This window comes from Blastomyces dermatitidis (assembly GCF_000003525.1).
Source record: "Blastomyces dermatitidis ER-3 genomic scaffold supercont1.7, whole genome shotgun sequence".
NCBI lineage: Eukaryota > Fungi > Ascomycota > Eurotiomycetes > Onygenales > Ajellomycetaceae > Blastomyces > Blastomyces dermatitidis.
In genome coordinates, this window is record NW_025544780.1 from 2,990,612 (window position 1) to 3,002,538 (window position 11,927).

Below are 11,927 nucleotides of genomic sequence, written 5' to 3' on the forward strand. Positions count from 1 at the left end.
TACCCGCCGTTGTTCCTGACAGTTTTAAGTTCGTTATCTCGCCCGGTTGACAGTTATTCGGTTGGCTTTTTCAGGAAACCAAGCCAAGGGGGGAGGGTGCTTGGCTGTCGGGATGCCGAGGTACTCGGCCAGTCGTTCGCCAATCAAAAAGCTGCGGGGAGAATAATGAGGTAATTGGCTTTTCCCCGTCCTTTTTATATCCCTCCTTGCATATCCATTCATTATTCAAGAGTTCAGATTGTCTTTTTTTTGAGCAATAGATTTCCGGTTCAGTATTTTATTTTGCATTGAGTTTGGCACATACAGCCAATCACTAACCCACATGTTGAGGAAAGAATAGGTGGGAGGTATACATACATACACGCTGCACAGTTTGATTTTGTACTGCATTTTCGTGAGAGAGAGAGAGAGAGAGAGAGTCTGGGATAGGTTTTAATCGTCTCAAGAAACCAAATTGAATTCAGAGATATTAAATTAAATAAACGCAACAATGGCGGCAGCGCAGAGCTTTGGAGAGGCCATTGCCATCTCCCCAGTATCATCACATACCTACGCCGCATATCTACGACCGGAATGGTGTATCGGAACAGGCATGTAATAAATATTCCCTTTTCCTTCTCTACTTTTAGCGGCCCGGAAAAAAAAAAAAAGAAAAAAAAAAAGGCTTCCGTTGACATCATAACGACCCCTCACAGTGCCCCATGGCGGTTACATAGCCTCTCTCTTCCATAATGTGGCCGTCATCCATCTCAAACACACCCACCCAACCCTCCACTCCGGCACGCCGCACCCAATAGCCCTCCACCTCACCTTCCTGCGCCGCACCGATGCTGGCCCAGCCGCCTTCGTCGTCCAAGATACAAAACTCGGCTCGCGCACGTCCACCCTCCACGTAACCCTCAGCCAACATGACCCGGACGGTGCCGTCCGCCACGAGGTCGCCGGCTACATTACCGTGTCTAACTTCGACACGGAGGAGGGCCCCACCATGCAGACCGGGTACGAGCTGTATCCCAAGCCGGCACCGGGTTCCCGACCAGACCAGGCAGTCGATCTTGTGAAATTAGCCCGTGACGGCCGCGACGGCAACTGGGAGCGGTTCCATATTGCCTTCTCGTCCATGCGCAAGGCGTCGAATCATGTGGAATTCTACACGCCCCGGTACACGAAGGAGGCGGGCGGGCGGACAAAGGGCCCGTCGGGCTTTGTGGAGCAGTGGGTGCGGTTTAAGCCGTATGGAAAAGTAGGGCGCTGGACCGATAGCACGCTGGGGTATCTGGTTGATATGTTCCCGATGATGTTGGAGAGGTTTGATTCGAAGCCGTGGCAGGGCGATAGTGCGGCTGACAAACTTGAGATGGCGCGGTACTGGTATCCGACTGTCTTGTTGAATATGGAGTTTAAGAAGAAGTTGCCGGCGGAAGGGGTGGAGTGGCTGTATTCCCGTGTGCAGACTAAGGTGTTAAAGGATGGGAGGATGGATTTGGATCTCGTTGTTTTGGATGAGAAGGGTGAGGTTGTGGTGGTGAGTAACCATGTGTCTTTGATTGTGAGTGCGCAGAGGAATATTGAGCCTAGGAAGGGTAAAGGCAAGGGGAACGGGAACGGGAACGGGAACGGGAACGGGAATGGGAATGGGAATGGAGGGAGTAAGCTATAGCTTTTCTCCTTGTTCACTCCTAGTTAGAAAGGCATTGCGCTAGAGTGTATATAGTTATAGATATATATAGACGCATAAGTGTATATAACCAATTTTAGATTTCCAGATTTCCAAGAGTCCATTTCTCCATAACTGGTGGGGTGGGGTAGAAAGCCCCTTTTCGAGGAATGAATCGTGGATCAGCCAATATATGTATATTAATTCGGGATCTCACGACTTTCTATTTCGGGAGAAAGTGAGTAAATAGATATACGCATATCCTCTTTTTAGGACTAATGATAGTGATATATCCTAATATTAATACAGTTGCGAAATACCTTTTCGGCGCGCTATGTAGAAGGGACAGGCATTAAAAAATATAATTCAGGGGTAAGAAAGCATGGAGGTGATTTTACTACACAACGCATTATAATAATACGTAAAAGAGCTACGATACCACCCGTTAAGAAGACCTGATGCTGGTGGGTATGAAATACTGCCTGCCTTGCGGGGTTAAAGCTGGAATTGAGTATTCTCGTCGAGCAAAACGGCACTCATCACTGCCTTGACTGTGAAATGGCCGCCAGTTTCTGAAGACAAGAAAGTACACCTATATCACAAAATGTTAGCAACAACCACTCCATTTCTTATCGAATGGTTTTCAAGTAAAGCTTACCAGTCACCCCTTGCGTTAACGTTGCCGCTGCCTCCGTATTCTTCGAACCTAATGTCACCGTGAGAACGTTCCTGACCGTCTTTTGCCGACCAACTTCATTCGCCCAGCGGAAGATCACCTCATCTTCCCGACCATCACCAACTACGAAAAGGAAGTCCGGCCCCTGACCATTAGAGGCCCGCGCAGACTTCTGGATAGCGTCTAGTACCACACGTGCAGCTGTTGCCTTGTTCGGGGTAGTGGGCTCGACAATCAGAGCATCCTGATCCACGACGGCGTGGACTTGATGATTCGCGCAGGTGTCGTTAATGTGGTTGGCGCATTCAGAGGCATGTCTTTCGGCTGTTTGAGGGTTCTCAGCGTGTGCGAAATGGAACACTAGAGAAGAGTGCATGTGCTCGACCCAGCTGCCTTCAGTACGTTCCTGGAAATAACGAATCATATCCGCCACCCCATCCTTCCACGCAATAGTTTGCTCGTCGCTCACAAGTTTAATCCAATCTTCCGCATTCGCTTCGCGGACGTACCTTCCGTTTTCCGCGATTAGTCCTAAACCCGCAACACGCCGGAACAGTCGTTCCATTTCCTCAGGCATTCTGGAACTCATCACGTAGACTATATTTTTGGGATCCTCTATTAGGTCATTTAATGTATCAATGGCACGTTTCGGTGTCGTTAACACGATACTGGTTGGTGATCCCCAAGATGCAAGCGTGCCCTCATAGTCGAGGATGAACAGTCGACTGGAAGACTCCTTGTATTTAGTTGAAAGATCACTGACTGACAGTCGAGGTATGGACACATTATCATGTAGAGACTGTTCATTCCAAGCCTTCGAGAGGGCGTCAGTAAATTCTTTGAACCAATTTGCAGTCGTATGCTTCATGATTATGTTATTTAGCTTTGTCCAATTGCGCTCCTTTTGTTCGGGAGCCAACTTTAGAGCAGTATCCAAAGCCTCTGCGCATTGTTTGTAGTTCCAGGGATTGACAAGCAATGGGTGTCCCTCAAAGAGGGACGCACTCCCCGTGAATTCGCTAAGGATTAGAGAGCCGTGCTTTTTGTCCGAATATTTGCCATCTTGGCAGTGAATAAATTCATGACTTGTAAGATTCATACCTTCGCGAAGGCTAGTGACCATCAGCACGTCGGCCATTGTGATCAAAGCAAGATATTGAGAGAAGCTAATATCTTGCTTCAAAAAGACTAGAGGTTGATGTGCTAAACTGAAGTTTGCAGAGTTCACTCGCGTCACTACATCGGACACAGTTGCATCAAGCTCGGATTGGTCCGTACTGGGTAAAGCAACTTGGATTAAAACGACCTAGATCGGCGGAATTAGCGATAGTTCGTAATTCACGGAAGACTAAGCTAATTCCATACCTTGTCTTGCCACTGCGGGTATTTTCGCAAGAAAAGTTCGTACGTGAGCAGTTTCTGCCTTACACCCCGAATATTGTCCAGCTTATCGCGGGCTACAACCAGATACTTTCCATTATATTTTTCCTTAATGATTCGCATCCATTGTGCAACGTCTTCTCCTTCACGTCTCCGGTCCAAAGCTGTCACATCAATCCCAATTGGGAATGTCCCAACATTAACGAAGCGATCCTCTAGTTGAACACCTTCATTCGTGGCTTCGACAGTGAGTATGCGGCTGCAGGTTTGCAGGAAATGGTGGCAATATTCTTGCGCTTGGAAGCCTATAAGGTTGGCTCCCAGCATGCCTTTTAATAGCTCTTCCCGAACAGCCAGACAGCGAAACACCTCAGATGACGGAAACGCGATATGGAGGAAGAATCCGATCTTAGCATCAGGAATTTGCTTTCGTACCATCGCGGGTACCAATAACAAGTGGTAATCGTGAATCCATATCACATCGTCACGCTTCCAATTGCGAACGATGCGGTCTGCAAACGCTTGATTGGTCCTGACGTAGTACACCCAGGAGTGATCTTCATAAGCCTTACTCTTCGGGTTATCAGGGATCTGGTAATGGAAAACTGGCCAAAGTATTGTTTTGCAAAAATGTAGATAATGACCATCAAGATCACTGTCACCCACGAAGACAGTCAACGAGTCGAAGTCCACCTCCAGCTTTTCAGCGATCGTATCTTTGCTATGGTCATCTAATACATCGGTGGGCATGCCGAGAGTTCCAACCCATAGCTTTTCCTTTAGAAGGCCAGTGTCCACAGCAGAGCGGATTGCGTTGCGAAGCCCGCCATTCCCTTGCTCCGACGCTTCTATGGTCCAGTCTGCTTCCGAAAACAGTTGGGTTTCATTGATAGGCTGAGTTGAGCCCAACGGTTTATCAATATCCCCCGCCTTCTGAGTAGTATCAACAACGCCAACACCGTGAGCTAGAACGGATGGTGCGGGAGAACGAAGAGGTTGCGCTTTTGGTTGGTTGAAGACTCCCTTGGTTCCCCAAGTAGGTGAGTGGGGATCGCTCGGAGCAAGCGGCTGAAGGTCTGCGTGAGATGGAAACGGATATCCGGATTGATTTGCCTTTGGCTTAGATTTGTCGGATGAGAAGGCAGATAATTGGGCCTGCTCTTTCAAAAACGTTGGCCTCGACGAGGAGGAAGTAGATTTCCTGTGAGGACCGAATAGGCTGTTGAATTGTTTCCTGTGAAGCTCTGAAGGCCCTTCCCACATATGCCGACGTCTAGGACTCGACGGTCGCCTACCTAACGAACCTTCGGGAAGGTGGAAGTTGACGGTATATGGGAGAAACCTATAGCGAAAAGGTCAGAAAAGCCACGAGATCAATCGGATTTTTCCCGAGGATAAAGACGAACGTACAAAGAGACGACAAAAACAGTCATTGTGACTGAAGATTAGCTACGCCAAAAACAACAATATGAACTTTCTGAAGGGGGAGAGAGAGAAAGAGAGAAAACTTCAGTTTTGAGTCTCAAAGTTGAGAATTTGAAGTTGAGAATAGAAGAAAAGAAAGGAAAGTGGCACCCGCTACATCAAATTCCGGCTTCTTTCTTAATAAAAATGCGCTACTTATCAAGAGCAACATTTATATATATATATATATATGAATGATTCTAGAATTCCAAGGAAATCATAACAAGCTAGATTATGCTTTTCCACATTAGCGAAAGTCGGGATAGTTTGGTCACAAATACGTCATCCCTTGACCCTCATGAATGGATGGATAACGAAAATGCCGGATGCTTGCTTGGCCTTTATTCGCAGGCCATCTCAGCAAGAAGATACCTCAAGGAGCCTTGCTGTGAGACAAAAGGGAAGTTCAATTTACTCATTCTACCGGGCCGGGTTTCAGGTTTTTGATATCTTTTCGGCACGATTAGATAACCAGACCACGTGATATCACGATGTTGGACCAAGGCTTCCAGAATCCAGTAGTTAAATTGCCCCGTTTCATTCTTCAATGGAATTTGCATCGTCTTTATCCATATACCTGGCTCCGTGTGTGGGACACTGTGCGTGATGTCCCTTCATTTTACAGCTGCCCAGTCTTCGCGAATCAAGAAATCATCAAGTGCCCATCCGTCCAAGCGTCAGTCGCCATTCGCACGCCACCCACGCGCGAAACCTTTCCGCAGTCCAAATGCTACTATCGTTTCAAATGCCGTTGGCAAGACGGCGTTAGACAGCAGCAATGATAGTATCCTCCCTGATATTGGCCCATCCCAATATATATCCGAAACAACGGTAGTAAACAGTGTAATCCAGGCCGTCCAGTATATCCGCAATACTATGTTCAGTGACCTCCCGGAAAGAGCAGGGATGAACAGCACCCGGATCGCGGAGGTTTTAAATTTTCGCCGTGCTCTCCCACCTATTGTTTCCGTTGCGCATGTCCATATGTTACTGGATGCGCCAACTAAAGTCGAGAGAGAGATCGTTGATCTCGTTGATTCTGCTCAGGTTCGAAGGCTTTTCATTCCCGGGCGCGGATTAAATTCTGCTGGGCTGGGTGACTGTTTGATCTTAGTTCAAGATTGGGAGGAAACAGTTAGAGGCAGTTCATCCATAGAGGATGAACTAAAAGGTAAGGAAGCAAGAAGAAGGGGGAAAATACTGATATTAGTTTCTAGTAACGAGTCACTAACTTCTGAGGGTAGAAAAATTCCTTGAAATTTTGTGCAAAAATACCAAGACATCTGCCGTTGCAGCTGGTACCTTCACGCCAGAGGAGACCTCAGCTTTAGTCCGAGCCGGTTTTCTCGTGTCCCCCTCGTCTTTAGGTAAACATCCATCTTTTGACACCTCTCTTGCCTCCATCTCATCCCCGGCAAGAAGCCATGCTTCTAGCGCAGGGTCGCCGGGGCAAGAAACAGCAGCATCCAGACAAGGGAAATTTGGAAATACCACTATGTTTCTTTCCATACCCAACCTGGGTCCTTACCTCCGTCTGCTAGGAGCGGCTCGAACACAAATAATGGCTCTCCTCAAGAGGTCTAGCTCCGGCGAAGCGCCTTTAACTCTTCTTAAGGACCGCTGGGATGGTGCTGTTGAGTCTGATGTATATCACAACGCCGCCAAACGAGCACGAGGCGAATCTGCTGGTGTTTTACCTGGGAAAACAAAGAAATGGAAAGAGCTCTATGGGATGAACTTCCGATGGGCTTTGGAAGAGACCTTAGGTTGTGGCCTTATTGAGCTTTTTGATACTGGCAGCGTCGGGCCTGGTGTTCGGCGCGTTTGAAGACTTTATGCATGCATTATAGACACCACTTTCCTGATGCTTAGTTGTAACGAGAACATTGCATAACAAGAACAGGATTTTTTTTTTTGGCATCAAACGGTATATTGTAACCGCTTGGCTATATTGAAATCAGAAATTCACATCTCGCAAATAAACTTACATCCAGAAAATCATTCAGTCGAACAAATACACTAATGGTCGTTAATCCACATTCTCTACCAACCCACTCACGAAAACAACAAGCCCCCTTCTCCAGGCCATCTTACAAAATTTTACCTTGTTTCCGATCGTATGTTATCCTATTTGCTAGTAGCAACTTGGGCACTTGCAGTCCAAGTGCGGAGTTCGCCATCGGCACTAGCGCACGACGGTTAGACCCTTCGTTCGGCTGACAGATGGGATAGAAGTGAACCCTTAATAAGTGTCAATATGGGCAACTAACCTTAATAAATCATCCAGAAGGGGCTTTTTATTACAGAATCATTTTATTTCTCAGGCCAAGAGAGACCCAAGGCCTTGATCACTCCCTGGAAAACGGAGGTGTTTTGCTCGCAGTCGATATAAACAGCTCCTAGGACGGCTTGGACAGTCGTAGCCATGATTTTCTGAGAGACAACGACCCCCTCGGTTCGATACACGCATTTTTCCAAGCATTTTTCGAATCCCTGCCTAGCGAGATGGATATTTGATGCCCTGACTCTTAACGCGTCATTGATCTGTTCTGGGAGTTTTTTTTTAACTCAACGCTCAGCCCGCGGACCTCCTAGTGTAATTTCATTTCCTAGGGGAACAGATGTATATAGACAGTTCATACATACCCCTTGATGCTCCCTTCTCGTAGCCAACCATGACCAGAACTAGCCTCAGAGCAGCGTCTCCAACTTGGGCCAAGCCTTTGTGTCCTCCTCCTGGGGTATACCCCGCTGTCCGGAGGGCGTCTAGACACAGCTCAGGGTTGGTGAAAATATACCCCGTTGCTTCCTCAGTGTCGCTTAGTCTATCTTCACGGGAAAGGCCGTTGTTATTCATTGTTGGTGGCATTTCGCGGCTCTAAAGCATGAATTGCGGGCAGCAGGGCGGCTACAGCAACAATGATAAAGAACGCCGTGCTAGAATTTCGATTGGCTCCTTTCATATGCTGACTTTTTGCTGGTGCATTCTCGAATTCTTGGATGTAACTACAGTAGAATAGCTCCACATAATAAATCGAATAAGTGCGGTGACTGCTTATTTAATTATTATTTAATCTGTCTGTTGTGTGCAAAATCGGCTACCGTGTTATTCGTAAATCTAGATTCAACACAAGCTTGCAAATTATGCTCTAGAACTCCCAGCAATGACTCTACGCATGCATGCGACAGATAACATACAGAGGTCATTATGAAGTTTCCAAAATAAGGCGCAACCTGGCTTGCAATGGATAATGGGCCTTAACCAATAAGGGGTCGACCATGAATTGAGTTAAAAAGAACAATGCATTTGTTTCGCCCCGCAAACTCAGCGCGGTCTACTAATCATCGCCACCGCTCCTCTCATTAGAGTTATGCCCTCCCCGCTACTCTGCACGCAGTAAAGGCTACACTGGAGAATTCATGAATCCGTCGTCTGCAATCTGTGCGCAATCCTATAACTATTTATTACAGCTGAATCGACCATGATTCCCCCCATCATTCCAAATCCCAGCCATTTCTGATGTCGCTCAAAGCTCCAAAAATATGGCAAGCGTGATAATTACACTTTCTAGTTCCCCTGCGGAGCTACTACTAGAAAACTACTAACGGACACTCACAGGACCCTGATGAAGCTGTTCTGCACGCGGTGACAGCCATCGAGCTTAGCGATGACGAAAACGAGGCAAGTGACGATGGATATGCCTCGGATATTGAGCCAACCATCTCGTCGTCACTCGTTTCAAGTGTTTGCGACTACGTTTTTGAACATGGGCGCAGGTTCCATAAGTTTCACGAGGGCGCGTATCTCTTTCCAAACGACGAGTTGGAGCAGGAGCGGGAAGACATGAAGCATTCTATGATTGTCAACCTGTGCGGGGGAAAGTTGCATTACGCGCCTCTTGAGAGTCCACATAGGATTATTGACATAGGAACCGGGACAGGCGTGTGGGCGATTGATAGTATGATCTTATTCTTCATTTTATTTTTTAATTTATATGCTCTATATGTCAAATTTCCGAATGCTAATTTCCCATATTTGACGGCAGTGGGTGATCAATACCCCGGCGCCAGTGTCCTGGGCATCGATTTAAGCCCCATACAACCAGTCTGGGTTCCTCCAAATGTGAGATTTATGGTCGATGATGCGGAATGCCCGTGGCTCCAGCCAGATAATCACTTCGATTTCATCCATATTCGGCATCTTGCCGCAGCAATCAAGAATTTTCCGAAACTCATTAGAACTGCATATAGGTATGTCATTTCCCTATCGCCATTATACAAGAGTGAATAGTCAAACCAGTTCCCCAATCCTAATGACATTTGGTCAACCTACAGTAAACTGCGACCAGGAGGATGGATTGAAATTCAAGAACTTTATTATCAAGCCCAATGCGACGATGACACCATTCCAGACGACTACGCATTTGCGCACTGGCTCCGTCTCATGAGAGAAGGACTTGCCAAATTCAACGTTGATCTCCTCTCCCCGAGAAAACACTCAAATTACATCCGTGACGCCGGCTTTACGAATATCAACGAGCAAACGTTCAAAGTGCCCATCGGCACTTGGCCGAAAAGCAAACCGCTAAAGAGAATCGGCTTCTATCATCGCTGTCTGATCAGTGATGGGTTGCAAGGCGATAGCATGAAGCCCTTTACAAAAGCACTTGGCTGGACATTGGAGGAGGTGGAAGTCTTCAATGTCGAAGTAAGGAAGTCGGTGGAGGATTCCTCGATCCATTCGTATCTTCCGTTCCATGTGGTGTTTGCGCGGAAACCTCCTCCTCCTCTATTGACGGATTCAGCGGGTTGATTATCAGCTGTTGCGGTTAGGGGGACCGGGTGCAGTGTCTAACGACTCGTGTAGGGGTGTATAAGAGAATATTTCACACGTGCTCGCACTTATTTCGGTTGGCATGATAACAATTAAAGCGCTAACGTTGCTGGAACGAGCCGTCTCCTTTTCGCATTGGAGATTTTTATAGCCATATGGATTGGTTGCTTGGGCCTCAATAAGCTTTGTTAGGCCTAGTATCTAGAAAAATCAGCATAAGATTCATTTTCCATAGCGGCCTTGCTCTGAAAGTTATGGAACGGCTTGAATATGTCCGGCAGCTATACTCAGGGGAGGATGAACAGCCATGACTTCTGTTTAAGGGTCGGATGGGAAAAAAGGAGGCTCCCACAGGCACTGGTTTCCACTTTTCCGCCTTAAGCGCAACTTGCCACGCGCTGAACTGGGCTAGACGCCCCGCCTAGCACTACGTAATAGTTAACTTAGGTTCCTAAACTCCGAACCCAGTCGGAGATATGGCTAACGGCCGCAACAAACCTCCTGAAATTATTGTGTACAGATCTAGCAACAAACATGTCGAGAGATAGCAATACTGTATGTATTCCATATCTTTGATAACAACTTGAAATAAACCACAATTGCTCGGTTACTACGCAGTCATGTCTCCCTCCCCAATCCCCTTTTTACTTCATCTTACATCTCTTCCGCCGTCGGAAATCCCCGCTCATGAATCTATCCCCTATCCCTTCCCGCCTTCAGAAGATGGCGGAAATCCTGACTCCCGCCCTCCACTCCCACTATTCCTACAAGCTGCGCTCACGCAGGCTCTTGAGTTCCTAACTACCACAGTCCCAGGAAAATCATTCACCACGAACCCCAAGCTTCGCGCCTCACCCCCTTCGAGCGCGCAAGTGCAAGTATCTTCCGGTTCCATCAAGTATACACCGTTGACTAGCAAGAGCCTAGTAGCGGCCGATAAGGAAGATAAATGGTTCGCTCGTCGAACTGTTCTTGACAACTGCGCTGCGAAGGGAACTGCATCGTTCCAAGAATTTGTCCAGGGCTTGAAAGATGATCACTTGCTGAATGAGATGGAGTACGAGCCGAACATCACTGCTTTAGAAGACATTGCGAAATGGGACTGTAGTGGAGTGGAGGTTGAGGGTGGCTGGAGTGGAGTGGAAGCTAGCCGTGAGCATACTCCACGCAATAATTTCATCCATCCATCCTACTTGACAATCCTAGAACCCCTCCCGCCCCTACCCACCAAGCCCCCATATTCTGTCAGTTCAGGCTACCTAACAAACGCACAGTCAGCCTCGTAACCCACACTTTCCAGCCGGCAAATCTCATCTCCCCGCGCGTTTTCCTCGCCATGGTAATAACCGCCTTCACCCCGCCGGAATCCTCAATCTCCGCCTCAACAACCCAACCATCCGGTTTCATAAACATTCAACTCCCCATACACTTCTCTGCTATTCCGCCCTCCCTCTCTCTGCCCAAAGATGCCGTTCGAGGAAAATACGTCTCAGTCGAGCTGGTCCGGATTCTCCCAGATACGAAAGACAGTGCCGCGCCGGGTAAGATCGAGTGGGTAATGGCTACGTCCTCCAAGGCTAGAGGGTGGATTCCTGAGTTTTTGCAGCACAGTGCAATTCCAGATGCCATCGTGAGGGACGTGGGGCTGTTTTTGAAGTGGGCTGATGAGCAAAGAGCTAAGAAGGTGGGTACGTAGGATGGGGTTGAGCGGCGGAGTTGGCTCCGTGAGGGTATGACGGGGGTATGGTATGGTTATCTTAAATTTTCTTAGTGCTAGGGGTTGAAGTTTACAATGTTGCTTAATTATGCCGTAGATAAATTTGAATATTTCCTCCAATCTTCGTTGAAGCCTTGATATTTTCTTCACCTGTTCCTCCTTCTCGTCAATAACGTTGCACAATGTTTAGTGCCATAAA

The 11,927-nt window shown here is 47.5% G+C and overlaps 6 protein-coding genes across 7 annotated transcripts; 4 read left to right on the forward strand and 2 right to left on the reverse strand.

The window, feature by feature from the left end:
- Positions 1-150: 150 nt before the first annotated feature.
- BDCG_06970 (uncharacterized protein) lies at positions 151-1,820 on the forward strand. Its single transcript, XM_045422733.1, has 2 exons — positions 151-590; positions 696-1,820. The coding sequence occupies exons 1-2, from the start codon at positions 491-493 to the stop codon at positions 1,658-1,660; spliced, it is 1,065 nt and encodes a 354-aa protein (XP_045278312.1). The 5' UTR covers positions 151-490; the 3' UTR covers positions 1,661-1,820.
- BDCG_06971 (trehalose 6-phosphate synthase) lies at positions 637-5,669 on the reverse strand. Its single transcript, XM_045422734.1, has 4 exons — positions 5,124-5,669; positions 3,699-5,055; positions 2,316-3,639; positions 637-2,249 (listed from the first exon to the last, which is right to left on the reverse strand). Exons 1-4 carry the CDS (start codon positions 5,144-5,146, stop codon positions 2,197-2,199), a joined length of 2,757 nt encoding a protein of 918 aa, XP_045278313.1. The 5' UTR covers positions 5,147-5,669; the 3' UTR covers positions 637-2,196.
- Positions 5,514-8,303, forward strand: BDCG_06972 (uncharacterized protein). The gene is made up of 2 exons (XM_045422735.1): positions 5,514-6,348; positions 6,422-8,303. The coding sequence occupies exons 1-2, from the start codon at positions 5,784-5,786 to the stop codon at positions 7,003-7,005; spliced, it is 1,149 nt and encodes a 382-aa protein (XP_045278314.1). The 5' UTR covers positions 5,514-5,783; the 3' UTR covers positions 7,006-8,303.
- BDCG_06973 lies at positions 5,682-8,415 on the reverse strand. 2 transcript variants are annotated; one of them, XM_045422736.1, is made up of 4 exons: positions 7,824-8,337; positions 7,482-7,726; positions 6,410-7,418; positions 5,682-6,277 (listed from the first exon to the last, which is right to left on the reverse strand). In XM_045422736.1, exons 1-2 carry the CDS (start codon positions 8,044-8,046, stop codon positions 7,491-7,493), a joined length of 459 nt encoding a protein of 152 aa, XP_045278315.1. In that variant the 5' UTR covers positions 8,047-8,337; the 3' UTR covers positions 5,682-6,277; positions 6,410-7,418; positions 7,482-7,490. The 2 variants fall into 2 exon arrangements, with proteins under 2 accessions (XP_045278315.1, XP_045281911.1); XM_045422737.1 differs by lacking the exon at positions 5,682-6,277 and having other exon boundaries at positions 6,370-7,362; positions 7,448-7,726; positions 7,824-8,415.
- Positions 8,416-8,720: 305 nt separating this feature from the next.
- BDCG_06974 (uncharacterized protein) lies at positions 8,721-9,990 on the forward strand (the record flags this gene model as incomplete). The annotated part of the gene is made up of 4 exons (XM_045422738.1): positions 8,721-8,729; positions 8,797-9,136; positions 9,224-9,428; positions 9,513-9,990. The coding sequence occupies 4 exons, from the start codon at positions 8,721-8,723 to the stop codon at positions 9,988-9,990; spliced, it is 1,032 nt and encodes a 343-aa protein (XP_045278316.1).
- A 641-nt stretch (positions 9,991-10,631) lies between these two features.
- On the forward strand, positions 10,632-11,814 carry BDCG_06975 (uncharacterized protein; the record flags this gene model as incomplete). The annotated part of the gene is made up of 3 exons (XM_045422739.1): positions 10,632-11,163; positions 11,286-11,699; positions 11,783-11,814. The coding sequence occupies 3 exons, from the start codon at positions 10,632-10,634 to the stop codon at positions 11,812-11,814; spliced, it is 978 nt and encodes a 325-aa protein (XP_045278317.1).
- Positions 11,815-11,927: the final 113 nt, after the last annotated feature.

What these genes read in the sequence shown, in the direction of transcription:
- BDCG_06971 (XM_045422734.1), bottom strand. Translation starts at nt 5,146, where the DNA reads ATGACTGTTTTTGTCGTCTCTTT. An exon ending in ACCCGCAGTGGCAAGACAAG is followed by an intron (nt 3,640 to 3,698) that starts GTATGGAATTAG and finishes CCGCCGATCTAG; the next exon opens with GTCGTTTTAATCCAAGTTGC. An exon ending in GTTAACGCAAGGGGTGACTG is followed by an intron (nt 2,250 to 2,315) that starts GTAAGCTTTACT and finishes TTTGTGATATAG; the next exon opens with GTGTACTTTCTTGTCTTCAG.
- BDCG_06973 (XM_045422736.1), bottom strand. Translation starts at nt 8,046, where the DNA reads ATGCCACCAACAATGAATAACAACGGCCTTTCCCGTGAAGATAGACTA. An exon ending in CGAGAAGGGAGCATCAAGGG is followed by an intron (nt 7,727 to 7,823) that starts GTATGTATGAAC and finishes AAAAACTCCCAG; the next exon opens with AACAGATCAATGACGCGTTA.
- BDCG_06972 (XM_045422735.1), top strand. Translation starts at nt 5,784, where the DNA reads ATGTCCCTTCATTTTACAGCTGCCCAGTCTTCGCGAATCAAGAAATCA. An exon ending in CATAGAGGATGAACTAAAAG is followed by an intron (nt 6,349 to 6,421) that starts GTAAGGAAGCAA and finishes TTCTGAGGGTAG; the next exon opens with AAAAATTCCTTGAAATTTTG.
- BDCG_06970 (XM_045422733.1), top strand. Translation starts at nt 491, where the DNA reads ATGGCGGCAGCGCAGAGCTTTGGAGAGGCCATTGCCATCTCCCCAGTA. An exon ending in GGAATGGTGTATCGGAACAG is followed by an intron (nt 591 to 695) that starts GCATGTAATAAA and finishes GACCCCTCACAG; the next exon opens with TGCCCCATGGCGGTTACATA.